The sequence below is a fragment of the Epinephelus moara genome, chromosome 20 (assembly GCF_006386435.1).
Source record: "Epinephelus moara isolate mb chromosome 20, YSFRI_EMoa_1.0, whole genome shotgun sequence".
Lineage (NCBI taxonomy): Eukaryota > Metazoa > Chordata > Actinopteri > Perciformes > Serranidae > Epinephelus > Epinephelus moara.
In genome coordinates, this window is record NC_065525.1 from 46,319,704 (window position 1) to 46,334,917 (window position 15,214).

Below are 15,214 nucleotides of genomic sequence, written 5' to 3' on the forward strand. Positions count from 1 at the left end.
ACACTATATGACACTACAGGACACTACAGGACACTATAGGACACCACAGGACACTACAGGACACTATAGGACTCTACAGGACACTGCAGAACACTACAGGACACTACAGGACACCACAGGACACTATATGACACTACAGGACACTGCAGGACACTATAGGACACTACAGGACACTATATGACACTACAGGACACTACAGGACTCTATAGGACACTGCAGGACACTATAGGACACTACAGGACACTATATGACACTACAGGACACTACAGGACACTATAGGACACCACAGGACACTACAGGACACTATAGGACTCTACAGGACACTGCAGAACACTACAGGACACTACAGGACACCACAGGATACTATATGACACTACAGGACACTGCAGGACACTATAGGACACTACAGGACACTATATGACACTACAGGACACTGCAGGACACTATAGGACACTATATGACACTACAGGACACTACAGGACTCTATAGGACACTACAGGACACTGCAGGACACTATAGGACACTACGGGACACTATATGACACTACAGGACACTATAGGACACTGTCGGACACCACAGGACACTACAGAACACTACAGGACACTACATGACACTACAGGACACTGTAGAACACTATAGGACACTACAGGACAGTACAGGACACTGTAGGACACTACAGGACATTGTAGGACACCACAGGTAACTATATGACACTACAGGATACTACAGGACACCATAGGACACTACAGGATACTACAGGACACTGTAGGACACCACAGGACACTGCAGGACACTGTATGACACTAAAGGACACTATATGACACCACAGGACACTACAGTACACTGTAGGACACTACAGGACACTAAAGGATAGTACAGGACACTGTAGGACACCACAGGACACTACATGACACTGTAGGACACTACAGGACACTATATGACACTGTAGGACACTACAGGACACTATATGACACTACAGGATACTACAGGACACTGTAGGACACCACAGGACACTATATGACACCACAGGACACTACAGGACACTATAGGACACTACAGGACACTATAGGACACTACAGTACACTGCAGAACATTGTAGGACACCACAGGACACTATAGGACACTACAGGACACTATATGACACTATAGGACACTACAGGACACTATAGGACACTATGGGACACTATAGGACACTACAGGACACCACAGGACACTATAGGACACTATGGGACACTATAGGACACTACAGGACACCACAGGACACCACAGGACACTATATGACACTATATGACACTATAGGACACTACAGGACACTACAGGACACTATAGGACACTATGGGACACTATAGGACACTACAGGACACCACAGGACACTATAGGACACTACGGGACACTATGGGACACTACAGAACACTATAGGACACTACAGGACACTATAGAACACTATAGGACACTACAGGACACTATAGGACTCTACGGGACACTATGGGACACTACAGGACACTATAGGACACTACAGAACACTATAGGACACCACAGGACACTATAGGACACTAGAGATGTGTAGGTGTGTAGGTGTGTGTACCTGCAGACTATGACTGTCTGTGTGTGTTTCTTTCTGTCTGTCTGTCTGTGTGTGTCTGTGTGTGTGTGTGTGTGTGTGTGTGTGTGTGTGTATGTGTGTGTGCGCGCTGCAGGAGATGGCTCAGGCGTGGGAGGAGTACATCCAGCTGGAGAGATCAGTGGAGCAGTTGAGGACGGCACTGCAGGCACACATGAACCACAGCGCCACCCCTCAGGTGAGACCTGGTACTGCAGCTCAGAGCAGCTTCAGCTCCACACTGACACCTGCTGGATAATTTATCATGTTGATCTGTTCTGTACGACATCTATTGCACGTCTGTCTGTCCTGGAAGAGGGATCCCTCCTCAGTTGCTCTTCCTGAGCTTTCTACCATTGTTTTCCTGATCAGCTGTGAGGGTCCTAAGGACAGAGGGATGTCGTATGTTGTAAAGCCTCAGAGGCAAACTGTGATTGGTGATACTGGGCTGATGAAATTGAATAAAATTGATTGAATTGAATTGAATGGCGCCCACATAGTTTAAAATCTAACAGAAATCATCCACTTCCTGTTTGTCTGATGACACCTGACAGTTCTCTCCTCAGCTCTTCAGTCAAAACTTCATTTACAGGACAACATGTTGTGTTAATTATTTTATGTGTAACATAATAAAACCAGCTGAAACAGTAACGCATGTGTGTGTGTGTGTGTGTGTCACTCCGCAGCAGGAGAAGGCTGAGATGAAGCGCGAGCTGTGGAGGATCGAGGACGTGATTGGAGGACTGAGCGCCAGCAAAGCCAACTACAAGATCACCATCGACTCTGTCCAGAACCCAGGTCGGTTACCATGGCAACCCAGCACGCGTCCTCGCCTGAGGACACGTTGTCTTTTATAAAGAGAGACACACAATTTATTCGTTCACAGCTGAGATCAGACAGTTTTTAAGAAGAGGCACAGGTTTGACCTCGTCAACATTTTCACATCAGAGACACGTTAATACATATTCACTCAGTAACACAATCTGGTGTGTGTGTTGTGTAGCAGGTGTGTGTGTTGTGTAGCAGGTGTGTGTGTTTTGTAGTTGGTGTGTGTGTTTCTGCTCCTCTCGGTGTGAGCGTGGTGTGAACTCTCTCCTCACTGTAGATCAATGCCAGACCTGTTCACATTTTACAGCTGAACCTTTATTTGTCTTTTTATTTAACCACGTCTCGCTGTGTGTGTGTGTCTGTGTGTCTGTGTGTCTGTGTGTCTGTCTCTGTGTCTCTGTCTCTGTGTGTCTGTGTGTCTGTCTCTGTGTGTCTGTCTCTGTGTGTCTGTCTGTCCACATTGTCTCCATCAGAGAGGAAACTAGTGCCTTCAGTGTCGGAGCTGGCAGTGCCTTGTCTCAGCACAGAGGTGCAGCCTCCTCCTCGCAGCTCCGTCCCCAGCATCCTGTCCCAGACGCTGCCTCACAGCTCCGTGCCAAACTGGGTGAGTGTCGGTCGTCCTTCTGAGACAGAGCAGAGCGGACTTCCTGTTAAGGTTGAGGACTTCCTGTTGGATTCAGTCTGATTTAAGAGTTCTGTGTTAGAAACCCTGACCCAGCAGTACATGTGGCTAAATCCTGCTTCTGTGTGCTTCCTGTCCAGGCCGAGGACACCGCCCCACCCAGGCCACCACTGCCTCGCCTCTATGACTACGAGGAGACGCCCCCTGTGGTGCCGCCTCTCCCTAAAGAGGCCTCGGTCATCCGCCACACATCGGTACGTGGGCTGAAACGCCAATCAGATGAGAGGAAGAGGGACAGGGAGAGCGGACAGTATGTCATCAACGGAGACTGTAAGGTATACTGTCATTTACTACCTGAATAACCCTGCCACACTATGACTGCACCACCTGTCTACTTCCTGTCTACATCATGTCTACTTCCTGTCTGTAACTCTCTCTGATTTCAGACTGACCTGCGTTCATACCTGAGTGAACCGGAGCTGCCGGGACTGAGTCACCACAGCATCACGACTGACGCTGAGTATCAGTATTTCCAGAGTAAAGGTACCACAGGAAATACTTTAACAGGAAATACACGTCTTTAATTTACTATTATTATTATTTATGAGCAGTTTTTACTAAACCATCACTCTGAAGATCTACAGTCCATCAGCGTGTGCTTATTTCTCATTTAAATATTTCTTACTGCAAACAAACTTGTTTTCTTCTGTACAGGATAAAAATGAGAAAAAATGACTGATCAAACTTTAATTAAATTCCTTCAGTTTGTTTATTCACAGACGAGTTAATAAATTAAATCTCTTGAAGATTCATCAGTGAAAACCTGTGAAACTGTGATTTGTATTTATCAGGTGAATAAATGATCCAGAGTTTATCTGATGTTTCTCAGAGATGTTTCAACCTCATTAAAATTCTTCTGAGACTGTTGAAGAAAATATTTTTTTATGTTTAGTAATTAAGAGTCAGAATTTATTTCCCCAGTGTCCATACATGACAGAATAAGTTTGAGTTTCTCGTCCTGTCAGTTTCAGTTTGACCTTGTGACTTTTGAAACTTTATAGCTGAAACCTGAATGTGTTGATTTGTTGTCTCGTTGTTATCATGTCTCTGTCTGTCAGGACCGACGTCTCGACTGAACCAGTCCAACTCCATCGTGTCCTACGTCACTCTGAGACGAGGCCCCGGGAGCTCTGCCTCCAAGGCGAGTGGAGACAACAAGGGTGGAGGTGTCTGAATGTACCTGAGATCAGCTGGACCATGTCAGGCTACATCAGAGGACAAAGAGGACAAAGAGGACAGACAGGACAGAGGACAGAGAGGAGAGAGGACAGACAGGCCAGAGGACAGAGTGGGCAGAGGACAGAGAGGGGAGAGGACAGAGAAGAGAGAGGACAGACAGGACAGAGAGGGGAGAGGACAGAGAAGAGAGAGGAGAGACAGGACAGAGTGGGCAGAGGACAGAGAGGAGAGAGGACAGACAGGACAGAGGGGCAGAGGATAGAGGTAGAGGGAGGAGCAGGTGATGGTGTGGCTGATTATCTGCATGGATGATGATCTGTGTGGCTGATCTGTGTGGATGATGATCTGCGCGGCTGATGATCTGTGTGGATGATGATCTGTGTGGATGATGATCTGTGTGGATGATGATCTATGTGGCTGATGATTTGCACGGCTGATGATCTGTGTGCCTGATGGGGGGGGACCTCCAACATGTCTGTATCTGCGTGAAGTCATGATAATACACCTTTGGCTCTACTGGATGATGTCACTGTTTATATCCTGTCTTTCTCCTCCTTTACTTCCTGTCTGTCTTTGATTTCATTCTTGTTGAGTTTGTTCTGAATCGACCTCATTATCCGTCCGTCCTCTCCCTCATGTATCGGTCCTGTGCTTGTTCAAATTGTCCCTGTCTCCTTCCTTCCTGTCTCACAGGAGAGACCTAAGAGTGCCTTGGAGCGCCTGTCGTCTCCTACGGAAGCCCCGCAGCTCCCGAGCATCCAGCCTCGAGGACGGATGACGGCTGAGGAGCAGCTGGAGCGGATGAAGCGCCACCAGAAGGCACTCGTTCGCGAGCGCAAGAGGAACCTCAGCCAGGGCGAACGCTCGTGCACAGGCCTGTCCACCTCCACCGTCAGCACCCAACGCTCCTCGTCCTCCTCCAGGCTGCCCTCCAGCACCTCCGACGCGCCGGCCTCCGTACGTTACCCCCAACCCCCGCGCAGCAGCAGCAGACACAGGGAGCACCACCTTCACCACTGCTGCTACGCCCCCCTCCAGCCCCCAGCCACATAATAACTCAGCAGGAAGGCTAACACGTTAGCTCGCTCTGCCTTGTTGACATTAGCACTAACATGCTAGATGGGCGGGGCTTACAGTGGCTGGGTGGTTACGTTGGTTCATGCTTTAAGAACAATGAGAGAGCACAGGGAACAGATACTCGGCTCGTGTTGGACAGGCGCTCCTTCTTTATTTAATATTATTAAAGGTTCAAAGTGAACCTGGTTACCACATGCTGCCCCCTGGTGGGACCTCACTGACACAATTCTGAATGTAATGCCACTGAGAGGAAGAGGAGACAATGTGTCAGCAGGAAGTAGACAGAAGAGCCCGTCTCTGTACATCACACACCTTTATTTATTTACTGAGGGATATTTTCAGAACACAGCTGTACAGGTATATTTTGTAGAGATTTGGTATCAAGAGAATTTAGAGGAGCAAAGGAACGGCGAGAAGTGACAGAGTCGAGTATTCAGGTTGATGAGATGAAGAAAGAGGCGACACATGTGGCACAAATCATGATCACACCTCCCTGCTTTCTTTTCTTCACGTCTAATCCAAGTGCCTTGTTTTACTGCCTTTGTCCCAAATTTACCTCCTTAATCAACATTTGAATTAACGAGTGTGAAGCAGAGTCTCCACCTCAGAGACAATGAAGGTTGGTTCTCTGTGTGACATCAGAGCTCAGTCAGGACGATGTGGAGACTCTGCTGGTCTGAGGGAACACTTTGACATTCACACTGGATCCAGTTTGTACTTCCTGGTGTCGTCTGGGTTCAGTGAGGAATGCTAACAATGCTAACAACACTCTAAAATGTCAAAGTATTCCTTTAAGATAACGAGACAGTAATAATGACCTGATTGGTGGATTGATTATAGACTAACACATTGTAACCAGACTGCTGTGAGAGCTGCCTGTAATCTGACTACATTTCCCACAAGTCCCTGTAACAGTGAGCAATACACAGTCTGTGATCCTCTGGTACGTCTTCAGACCAGAGCGTCTTTATTTCCTCTGTTCCACCAGCATCAGACATGTTTACACTGATTTAGATCATCATCATCATCATCATAAATCAGTCTTTCTCCTGTTCAGTTTATTTTATCCTCTGACAGAGGTTCATCACCACATTACCACGGTTACAGTGAGGAGAGTCTGTCATCAGAGTACTCTATCAGAGTACAGTTGAAGTGGCCTACGCTGAGCTGTTTTATGCATCATTGATATATAGGACAGGTTCAGGCTCCGCGGCCCACATGCAATAAAAACAACGAGGCTGAACGAGGAGCGACGGCGTCATCACCGAAAATCTGTTCGACAGGTTAAAGCTCCAGTGTGGAGGATTTTAACTAGTGTTTTCTTTAATCAGCCTAAATAAGAATTGATTGAGTCGTTTATGTCGACACAGGGAGCAGGTCCTTGTCTACGAGGTCACCATGTTGCACCGCCATGTTTCTACAGTAGCCCAGAACGGACAAACCAAACATTGACATTGAGGTTTCTACCGTTTTTTTCCCTGTTAAAGGGTTTTTTTTGGGGAGTTTTTCCTGATCAGCTGTGAGGGTCCTGAGGACAGAGGGATGTCGTATGCTGTAAAGCCCTGAGGCAAATTGTGATTTGTGATATTGGGCTTTATAAATAAAACTGATTGATTGATTGAGATAGAGACATTCATGTGTTCATGTCAGACACTGTAGTTGGCATCAACTCTGCAAAGAGCAACGTCAGAGAAACACAGATTTATTTAACCATCTTTATTCATTTAGATAAATCAGCTGCACTGTTTGTTCTGTTTCATAGACGTTTCACCTCTCACTGTCCTCAGTTCATCTGAAGACTAACACTGATTTATAACCTGACCCTGTGTGTTCAGAGTGTTTCCTGGTGTCAATCAGCTGGTGTGTTTGTTTCTGAGAGGAAGAGACCTCTGTGGATAATTCAGCTCCTCAACAATCAACACTGAATGAATTCTAACCAGGAGAAGTTTCAGATGGTTGTAATCTGTAATCTGTAATCTGTAATCCTCACTGATAGACGGCACTGAATCCCTTACACTGCTCCTTAAAGAGATTTATTCTGATCATTGTTTCATCAGCATCTCTGAAGACAGTGAAAAATAATAAACACTTCCTCCAAGTTTCCTTCTTTATATGAATGAGTTTATCAGACCAACAGTTCAGAGCCTGGTGTTGTTACGGTGTCTCCAACAGTTCAGAGCCTGGTGTAGGTACAGTGTCTCCAACAGCTCAGATCCTGGTGTAGGTACGGTGTCTCCAACAGTTCAGAGCCTGGTGTTGTTACGGTGTCTTCAACAGCTCAGAGCCTGGTGTAGGTACAGTGTCTCCAACAGTTCAGAGCCTGGTGTAGGTACGGTGTCTCCAACAGTTCAGAGCCTGGTGTAGGTACGGTGTCTTCAACAGTTCAGAGCCTGGTGTTGTTACGGTGTCTCCAACAGCTCAGAGCCTGGTGTAGGTACGGTGTCTCCAACAGTTCAGAGCCTGGTGTAGGTACGGTGTCTTCAACAGTTCAGAGCCTGGTGTTGTTACGGTGTCTCCAACAGCTCAGAGCCTGGTGTAGGTACGGTGTCTCCAACAGTTCAGAGCCTGGTGTAGGTACGGTGTCTCCAACAGTTCAGAGCCTGGTGTAGGTACGGTGTCTTCAACAGTTCAGAGCCTGATGTTGTTACGGTGTCTCCAACAGTTCAGAGCCTGGTGTAGGTACGGTGTCTCCAACAGTTCAGAGCCTGGTGTTGTTACGGTGTCTCCAACAGCTCAGAGCCTGGTGTAAGTACAGTGTCTCCAACAGTTCAGAGCCTGGTGTAAGTACAGTGTCTCCAACAGTTCAGATCCTGGTGTAGGTACAGTGTCTCCAACAGTTCAGAGCCTGGTGTTGTTACGGTGTCTCCAACAGCTCAGAGCCTGGTGTAAGTACAGTGTCTCCAACAGTTCAGAGCCTGGTGTAAGTACAGTGTCTCCAACAGTTCAGATCCTGGTGTAGGTACAGTGTCTCCAACAGTTCAGAGCCTGGTGTTGTTACGGTGTCTCCAACAGCTCAGAGCCTGGTGTAGGTACAGTGTCTCCAACAGCTCAGAGCCTGGTGTTGTTACGGTGTCTCCAACAGCTCAGAGCCTGGTGTAGGTACAGTGTCTCCAACAGTTCAGATCCTGGTGTAGGTACAGTGTCTCTAACAGTTCAGATCCTGGTGTAGGTACAGTGTCTCTAACAGTTCAGAGCCTGGTGTAAGTACAGTGTCTCCAACAGTTCAGAGCCTGGTGTAAGTACAGTGTCTCCAACAGTTCAGATCCTGGTGTAGGTACAGTGTCTCTAACAGTTCAGAGCCTGGTGTTGTTACAGTGTTTCGGTGGCGCCGCTGTCCGCTCCTCGTTTGTCTCTCACACATTAATGTTGAAGCTCTTCTGCATCGTTGCTTTAATCCCTCTCAGCTCAGTACGATATATATCAGCTCACAGAGACAGTAGAATCAGCAGGTGAAGAGTAGAACACAGTAGAGACCTTAGAGAGGTGACCTGATAATCACCATCTAATCACCTGTGGTAGAAAGAAGCAATGCACAAACTCTGTCCTCCATTTTCTTTTCTATCATGTAGAAGTTTGCACTGGACAATAAAGAGTTTCTGGCTTCTCAACTTCCTGTGGGCTGTGTCCTTCCTAATCTGTCCCCTCTGGGTCTGTCTGTCTCCTCTGTGTCCATCTGTCTCCTCAGGGTCTGTCTGTCCCCTCTGGGTCTGTCTGTGAGTCTGTCCTCTCTGGGTTTGTCTGTGTGTCTGTCCTCTCTGGGTCTGTCTGTCCCCTCTGTGTCCGTCTGTCCTCTCTGGGTCTGTCTGTGTGTCTGTCCTCTCTGGGTCTGTCTGTCCCCTCTGTGTCCATCTGTCCCCTCTGGGTCCGTCTGTCCCCTCTGGGTCTGTCTGTCTGTCCTCTCTGGGTCTGTCTGTCCTCTCTGGGTCTGTCTGTCCTCTCTGGGTCCGTCTGTCCCCTCTGCGTCTGTCTGTCTGTCCTCTCTGGGTCTGTCTATCCCCTCTGCGTCTGTCTGTCTGTCTATCCTGAGCACTACATGGGGACGTTTCCTCTCGGATCAGAGCTGCACGCTGCTGGAGCGGGGAGGATGCATGGCTTTGATGCTCCTGGATGATTACTCAAAAGTACCCCTCACCGCACACACACACACACACACACACACACACATACATAAAAGTGCCGAGGCCTCATCCTGATGCTCGTCCTGTTCCAGAATCAGTTTGTGTTTGCGGTCTCATGTCGACCTCCTGACTTATCTTATTTAACTGTAACTATAGTTTGATTCCTCCGTCTGCAGGCGTCCTGTCATGTGGGGGTGACAGGTGAGCGACTGTATCTGTATGTTTAACAGTACGACACCAGAGATGAACAGGCCGTCACATCAACACGTGTCCTGCCTGTCATCATGGACAGAAACAACAGGAGGAGTTGGAGACAGTCATGGTGTCAGTGGAGGTCGTCAGTCAAAATTAACATTAATTATTACTGTAATTACAAGGCCTCACTGATAGCTGTGACCGGCGGCGTTCTGTCTTCAGGTCGTCCGTACGTCTGTCTGTCCCAGTCTCATGAACGTCATACAGGATGGTCCAACAGTAAAAATACTCTGATTACATCAGACACTTGAACTGATACTCATTTTTTTGATGATTAAAATCCGTTCAGTGTCTGACGAACGAGGGAACGATGAACTGATGACACTTTGGTGTTCAAAGGTCAAAGGTCACTGTGACCTCAAAAAACATGTTCTTGGCCATAAGTCAAGAATCCACACATTAATTATGACAACGTTTATAAAAACTGTAGTGGACTGGACTCACTGAAGACACATCACAGATTATATACTGTAGACATAATACATCTGTTATAGACACTCAGTAAAGCAGACAGACCACAGTGGAGACGACAGCACCACTGTCAGTGCTGGTTTTTACATTTCACCATAAACTCACAGAGAGAGAGACGATCACTGCTCTCCTCTGTCCGTCCGGTCACGGCTCCACACGGGTCTGTCAGATTATTAAAGAACATAAACACGTCGTTTATTATTGACCTTCACTGATCTGTAAAGTGATTATTTTCATTATCTCTTTATCTGCAGCTCATTTCTCAGTTAATCTCTGTGCTGTGTAGAAATGTTTCCGCCCGATACGACTTCTTCAGATTCCTTATTTTCTCTGATCCACAGTCCGACACTCAAACATGTTCACATGTTCAGTTTACTATCACAGAAGACAACCAGCAAATTCTTAGGTTTAAGATGCCGAAGCAGTAAATTCTTTACAATTTTATTGATTATCAGCATTGCTGCAAATTTAATATGAGTTGAATAACTGATTAATCAACTAATAATTTAGTCTTTGAAAAACATCCGTCATGTAAAACTCTTCAGCTCCTTGTATGCTCCTGATCTAACGTTAACACTCCAAAATATGTAAACTGTCAGACTGAGCCTGGGTTGGATCAGAAAGAAACTCTGTGTCGATAATTTCAATAACTCCTTTAATTTTCCTAATAATAAACACACAACACCTTTTACCCACACGTGTCCAGAATAATTAATAATTATTTGACCTTTAAAGACTCAGATCTGAAACTGTTAACAGCTGATCTGTTAGTCACTGTCAGCTGCGTAACTCTGAGTCCTGCTGCTGTTTCCAGGTGTTTGATTGGCAGGAGGAGCGAGCCGCTGCAGAGGGTCAGAGCGACGAAGGGTGGAGTCACGCCAAAGAGAGACGAAGGATCCAATCAGACGAGTGGGTGACAGTGACGGCTACGACCACACGCATACGAGAGGTGGATGTGGAGCCTCTCGACTATGACCTGGACATCAGCCGAGAGGTAGAGACACATCACTGATATCAGCATCATAACATGGATCAGCCTCAGTGTGTTTTATTCTGTCTGCTCCAGGATGTGGAGAATATTTAAACACTCCTTTTATAAAAGTATATTTTATCTATTAGATCTGTTTCCACCCTGAAGAAGGTGTTACAGAGAGACGACAGTCAGACTGAAGAGTAAAATCTGTTTGTCTGCACAACGAGGCCTGTACCTCAAGAACAAAAGAATTTACTGCTCATTTCAGGTTTTACTGTGTTTTCATTGATTGCTCAAACACGTTTAAAGAAAGTAGAATCCACTTGATCTTCATCATCACCTTCTGAACACAACGTAGGTCCTCTCTGTACTTGTGTTCACATTTCTTCATTAGTATCTTAATGACGAACACAGATCTGATAGAGAGAACCCAAACTGATGAATGAACTGTTAAACAAAAAGACAAAAACATCTTTTCACAGCTGAAAGAAAAACCCTGATGAACCTGAGTTAAACTCCTTCAAACAACTCATCAACCAGCTGTCTGTCTTTATCCGTCTAGAAGAGACGACACCTCTGTGCTGCCTCATTGTCAGCACGGATCAAAGAGGCCACAGACACGTAATGACTGTTTTAATATGAAGAAAACTTTCTTTCAGTATTTGAACAAAGACGTGCAGCAGGGTTTGTTCTCTGATAAAACTTCTGTGGAAAAAATAGAAATGAGAAAACCTTACAGAAGGCTTTTATACTCTTACTCTCAGCAACCTTTTTCAAATCCAGTGTGACGTTCACTCAAAACTTTGGGAAAAAATCATGTCAGTATTTTTATGTCTCAAACGTGCCCGGAGGCGGACTTTAACACTGACGACCTGTGTCCAACATGCAGCTGTCCAAACCCAGAAAAGTTCCCATCCCAGAGCGCTACGTAGAGTCCGACCCTGATGAGCCTCTGAGTCCAGAGGAGCTGGAGGAACGCTCCCGCCGGGCCCAACGCATCAAGAACCTCCTGGCCAAATCCAGGTACGTGACCCTGGAGCCAGGTTGATACTGGTTTTGGTTCTTTAACACTGGGACAGTGTTGGTATTCAAAGGGACGATGTTCAATATTCTGTGTCTGCTCTCAGACAAATGTATTGATTGAGTTTAAAATGGCTGCCACGGGCTTCAGATGTACTGTACATAGAAATAAAGGTCTGAATGGTGATCCATATAGTCAGTGTGGTGTTCATGAATCCACTGGTTAACAGTCTTTGTGTCCCTCCAACAGTTTTCAGAACATCCAGCCGTCGGCATTGCTGGACTTCAGTGAGCTGGACTCAGCTCTGCAGCAGCAGGAGAGGATCATGGACGTGTCTCAGGCGCTGGCCTCAGAGGCCTCGCGCAAGAGCAAACAGGTGGCAGGTGAGTGACCAGCTGGACCTCAAACTAACCATCAGCCATCACAGCTGTGACACATGTTCTCCCTAAACTCTCAAAACTTCAACTTCAATGATCCTAACCTTCACCCTAAAAACTCGTCAGCCCCATTAAGAACTAAAGACGGACTAAAATATCCTGTGTACAACTGTCCTGTGAACCTCAAACCTGTGCTGACAGACAGAGACACAGGAGTCATGTTAGACATGTCATCTGTCCCTGGTGTGCAGGGACCGAGTGTCCGGAGTCGGTGAGCAGGTCTGGTCCAGGTACCTGTCACTTTCCTTCTGGGTGGTGTTGTGTTGTGTATCTGGTTTGGTGTGGCTCAGGAGTGTGCACAGACTGGAGACAAAAACCATAAACCTATTTTCTTTAATGTCTGTTGGTGACGTACATGAGGTGTTTTCATTTTTTGTGTCCCGATTGAAGCGAAGTCTCAGGGCTGCTGTGAAACTGCTCCCAGTCACATCACTGTGTGTGTGTGTGTGTGTGTGTGTGTGTGTGTGTGTGTGTGTGTGTGTGTGTGTGTGTGTGTGTGTGTGTGTATCTCCTCTACTGCCCTTTCCTGATCGAACCTCCAAAATGTAACCAGATATTTTTAATCACGTTCATGACCTGAGTTTGGAGCAGGAGATCATTATTATTATAGAGGAGCTAAAACACATCATGGTATATCCTGTTCACCTCTGTCTGAACATTTTATAGTTTGGTTTCAGAGTTTCTTGTCTGAATGAATCTGTGCACAGTCCTGGTGTTTGTGTTTTGGGTGATGTTTCAGCTTCAGGTTTCCTCTGGGCTCTGGAATCTTAAAGAGCTGCTCTGGTTAAATGTGGCGCTCGCTCGTGTATGTGCAGGTGGTGTGTGTGTGTGTGTGTGTGTGTGTGTGTGTGTGTGTGTGTGTGTTTTCTATGTAATATCTTGATTGAACTCTTGCAGGAATAATGACATTGATACTGTTCACAGTGGTTTGTATTTATCAGAATAACAGTATTTTATTTCAGTCTGAAGTCAATGATTTTGTTTTAATTTGTCAGATTCAAATACACATTATACTGTATATCAAGATAATATTTGAGCCAGGTTTCCTTCAGGTACCAGATTTACAACACAAAACTAAACAGTTGCGGGACATCGTCCCCTGGGAGCAGTTTGTCTTTGTGAAATCTTCTGGACACAAATTTTAAACAAATAACAAAATTCTATTGAAAGTTAAATGTGTTTAATTTGCAGAAGTAGCTCTGATGTAAATTGAAGATGTGTGTATTTCGTGACAGAAGAACAAACACTGACATGTTGATTGTGTTTCCTCCTCAGCTAAAGCTAAAGCTGCAGAGCTCTGACCTGCAGGAACGACCGACACAACCAGACAGAAGACGAAGGATCTGATCGTTCTTCAGCTGCCGACTAACTGATTCACTTTTAACACATCTCTGTCTCTGAGTGAGGACATCACACGTCTTTGAGTTTTGACCCATAGTTTTTTCTTTCTGCACTCACACAATGAAGCAACAATAATTTATAACAGGAGTGAAGAGCTTTTTTTTTAATCTGCAGTTTGGTTTGTGTTTTTATGAGTGAATAAAAAAGAGAAATGAAAGAAACATGTTCAGATCAGGAATGTTTGAAATGAATCCTTTATTTATTTCACTGCTTGTTTCACTTCTACTGTATATTTTCTATGTAACAGTGATCACACTTCTGTCAGTCAGTTAAAATCCATCACAGTTTAATATGAACATTAATAATAACATGAACATTTCACAAAATAAATAGTTGGTAACATAAAGTTCATATTTGGTGTATGTTTCCTTCACACGTTCAAGTCACTCTTGTTTCAGAGTATAATCCATACATCTTTGCATTGACTGCTTATTGAATATTGTTGGAAAGACACAGCTGTCGAGGTGACAGTGACTCTAACAGTGTTTGGGGGGGCGGAGCCTCAGGTGGGATCCACATGAACGTCAGGACCAAAGGAAACCTACTGTAACATGATTATTGTCAGTGGTTTTAATGTTGTGGCTAATCGCTGCAGGGGGAGGTATCAGCAATCAATCAATCAATCAATCAATTTTATTTATAAAGCCCAATATCACAAATCACAATTTGCCTCACAGGGCTTTACAGCATACGACATCCCTCTGTCCTTATGACCCTCACAGCGGATAAGGAAAAACTCCCCAAAAAAACCCCTTTAACGGCAGCAGATATATAATATTCATAACTATATTTTCAGTCATGTGTGAACACCTGACACTAAGAGTGATTGTATTTCCCACCATGTTGTTTCTCCAGTAGCCCTGATTGGACAAACCAAACACTGACTCCAGACAAGGAGAGTTGTGTTTTTGTGTTGGCCACTGTATTTCTCCTGCTCGACATGGGAGAAGTTTCAGTCTGTTGTCATCTGCAGCTCTTTTTACGGCCTATTTCCACCAGATGCGTGTTGGTTGCGTCTGCGCTCCGGCACAACGCAGCAATTCAGCACAGAGCAGATCATGAGGGGCAGGAAGTCGTGCACAGAAACACAATAAAACATCCGGTTAATTTTCAAAATAAAATACACAGTGTTCAAGGCGGATCATATTTCCCTGCACTACACCTTGAAAACG

General features: G+C 45.6%; 1 protein-coding gene across 50 annotated transcripts in view; it reads left to right on the forward strand.

Annotated features, from left to right (window-relative positions):
- Positions 1 to 14,393, forward strand: part of LOC126408458 (pleckstrin homology domain-containing family A member 7-like) — a 197,382-nt gene extending 182,989 nt beyond the window's left edge. The window contains exons 18-28 of one of the 50 annotated variants that reach the window (XM_050074018.1): positions 1,698 to 1,799; positions 2,287 to 2,398; positions 2,902 to 3,032; positions 3,191 to 3,385; positions 3,497 to 3,593; positions 4,169 to 4,251; positions 4,983 to 5,246; positions 11,025 to 11,204; positions 12,073 to 12,206; positions 12,454 to 12,587; positions 13,917 to 14,393. In XM_050074018.1, coding sequence (XP_049929975.1) covers positions 1,698 to 1,799; positions 2,287 to 2,398; positions 2,902 to 3,032; positions 3,191 to 3,385; positions 3,497 to 3,593; positions 4,169 to 4,251; positions 4,983 to 5,246; positions 11,025 to 11,204; positions 12,073 to 12,206; positions 12,454 to 12,587; positions 13,917 to 13,942 — 1,458 coding nt within the window. In that variant the 3' untranslated portion in view covers positions 13,943 to 14,393. Of the gene's footprint in view, positions 1 to 1,697; positions 1,800 to 2,286; positions 2,399 to 2,901; positions 3,033 to 3,190; positions 3,386 to 3,496; positions 3,594 to 4,168; positions 4,252 to 4,982; positions 9,456 to 11,024; positions 11,205 to 12,072; positions 12,207 to 12,453; positions 12,588 to 13,916 lie in introns of those variants that run through there. The other 49 variants (XR_007571884.1, XR_007571893.1, XR_007571879.1 and 46 more) reach the window with 49 other exon arrangements.
- The last annotated feature ends 821 nt before the right edge of the window (positions 14,394 to 15,214 follow it).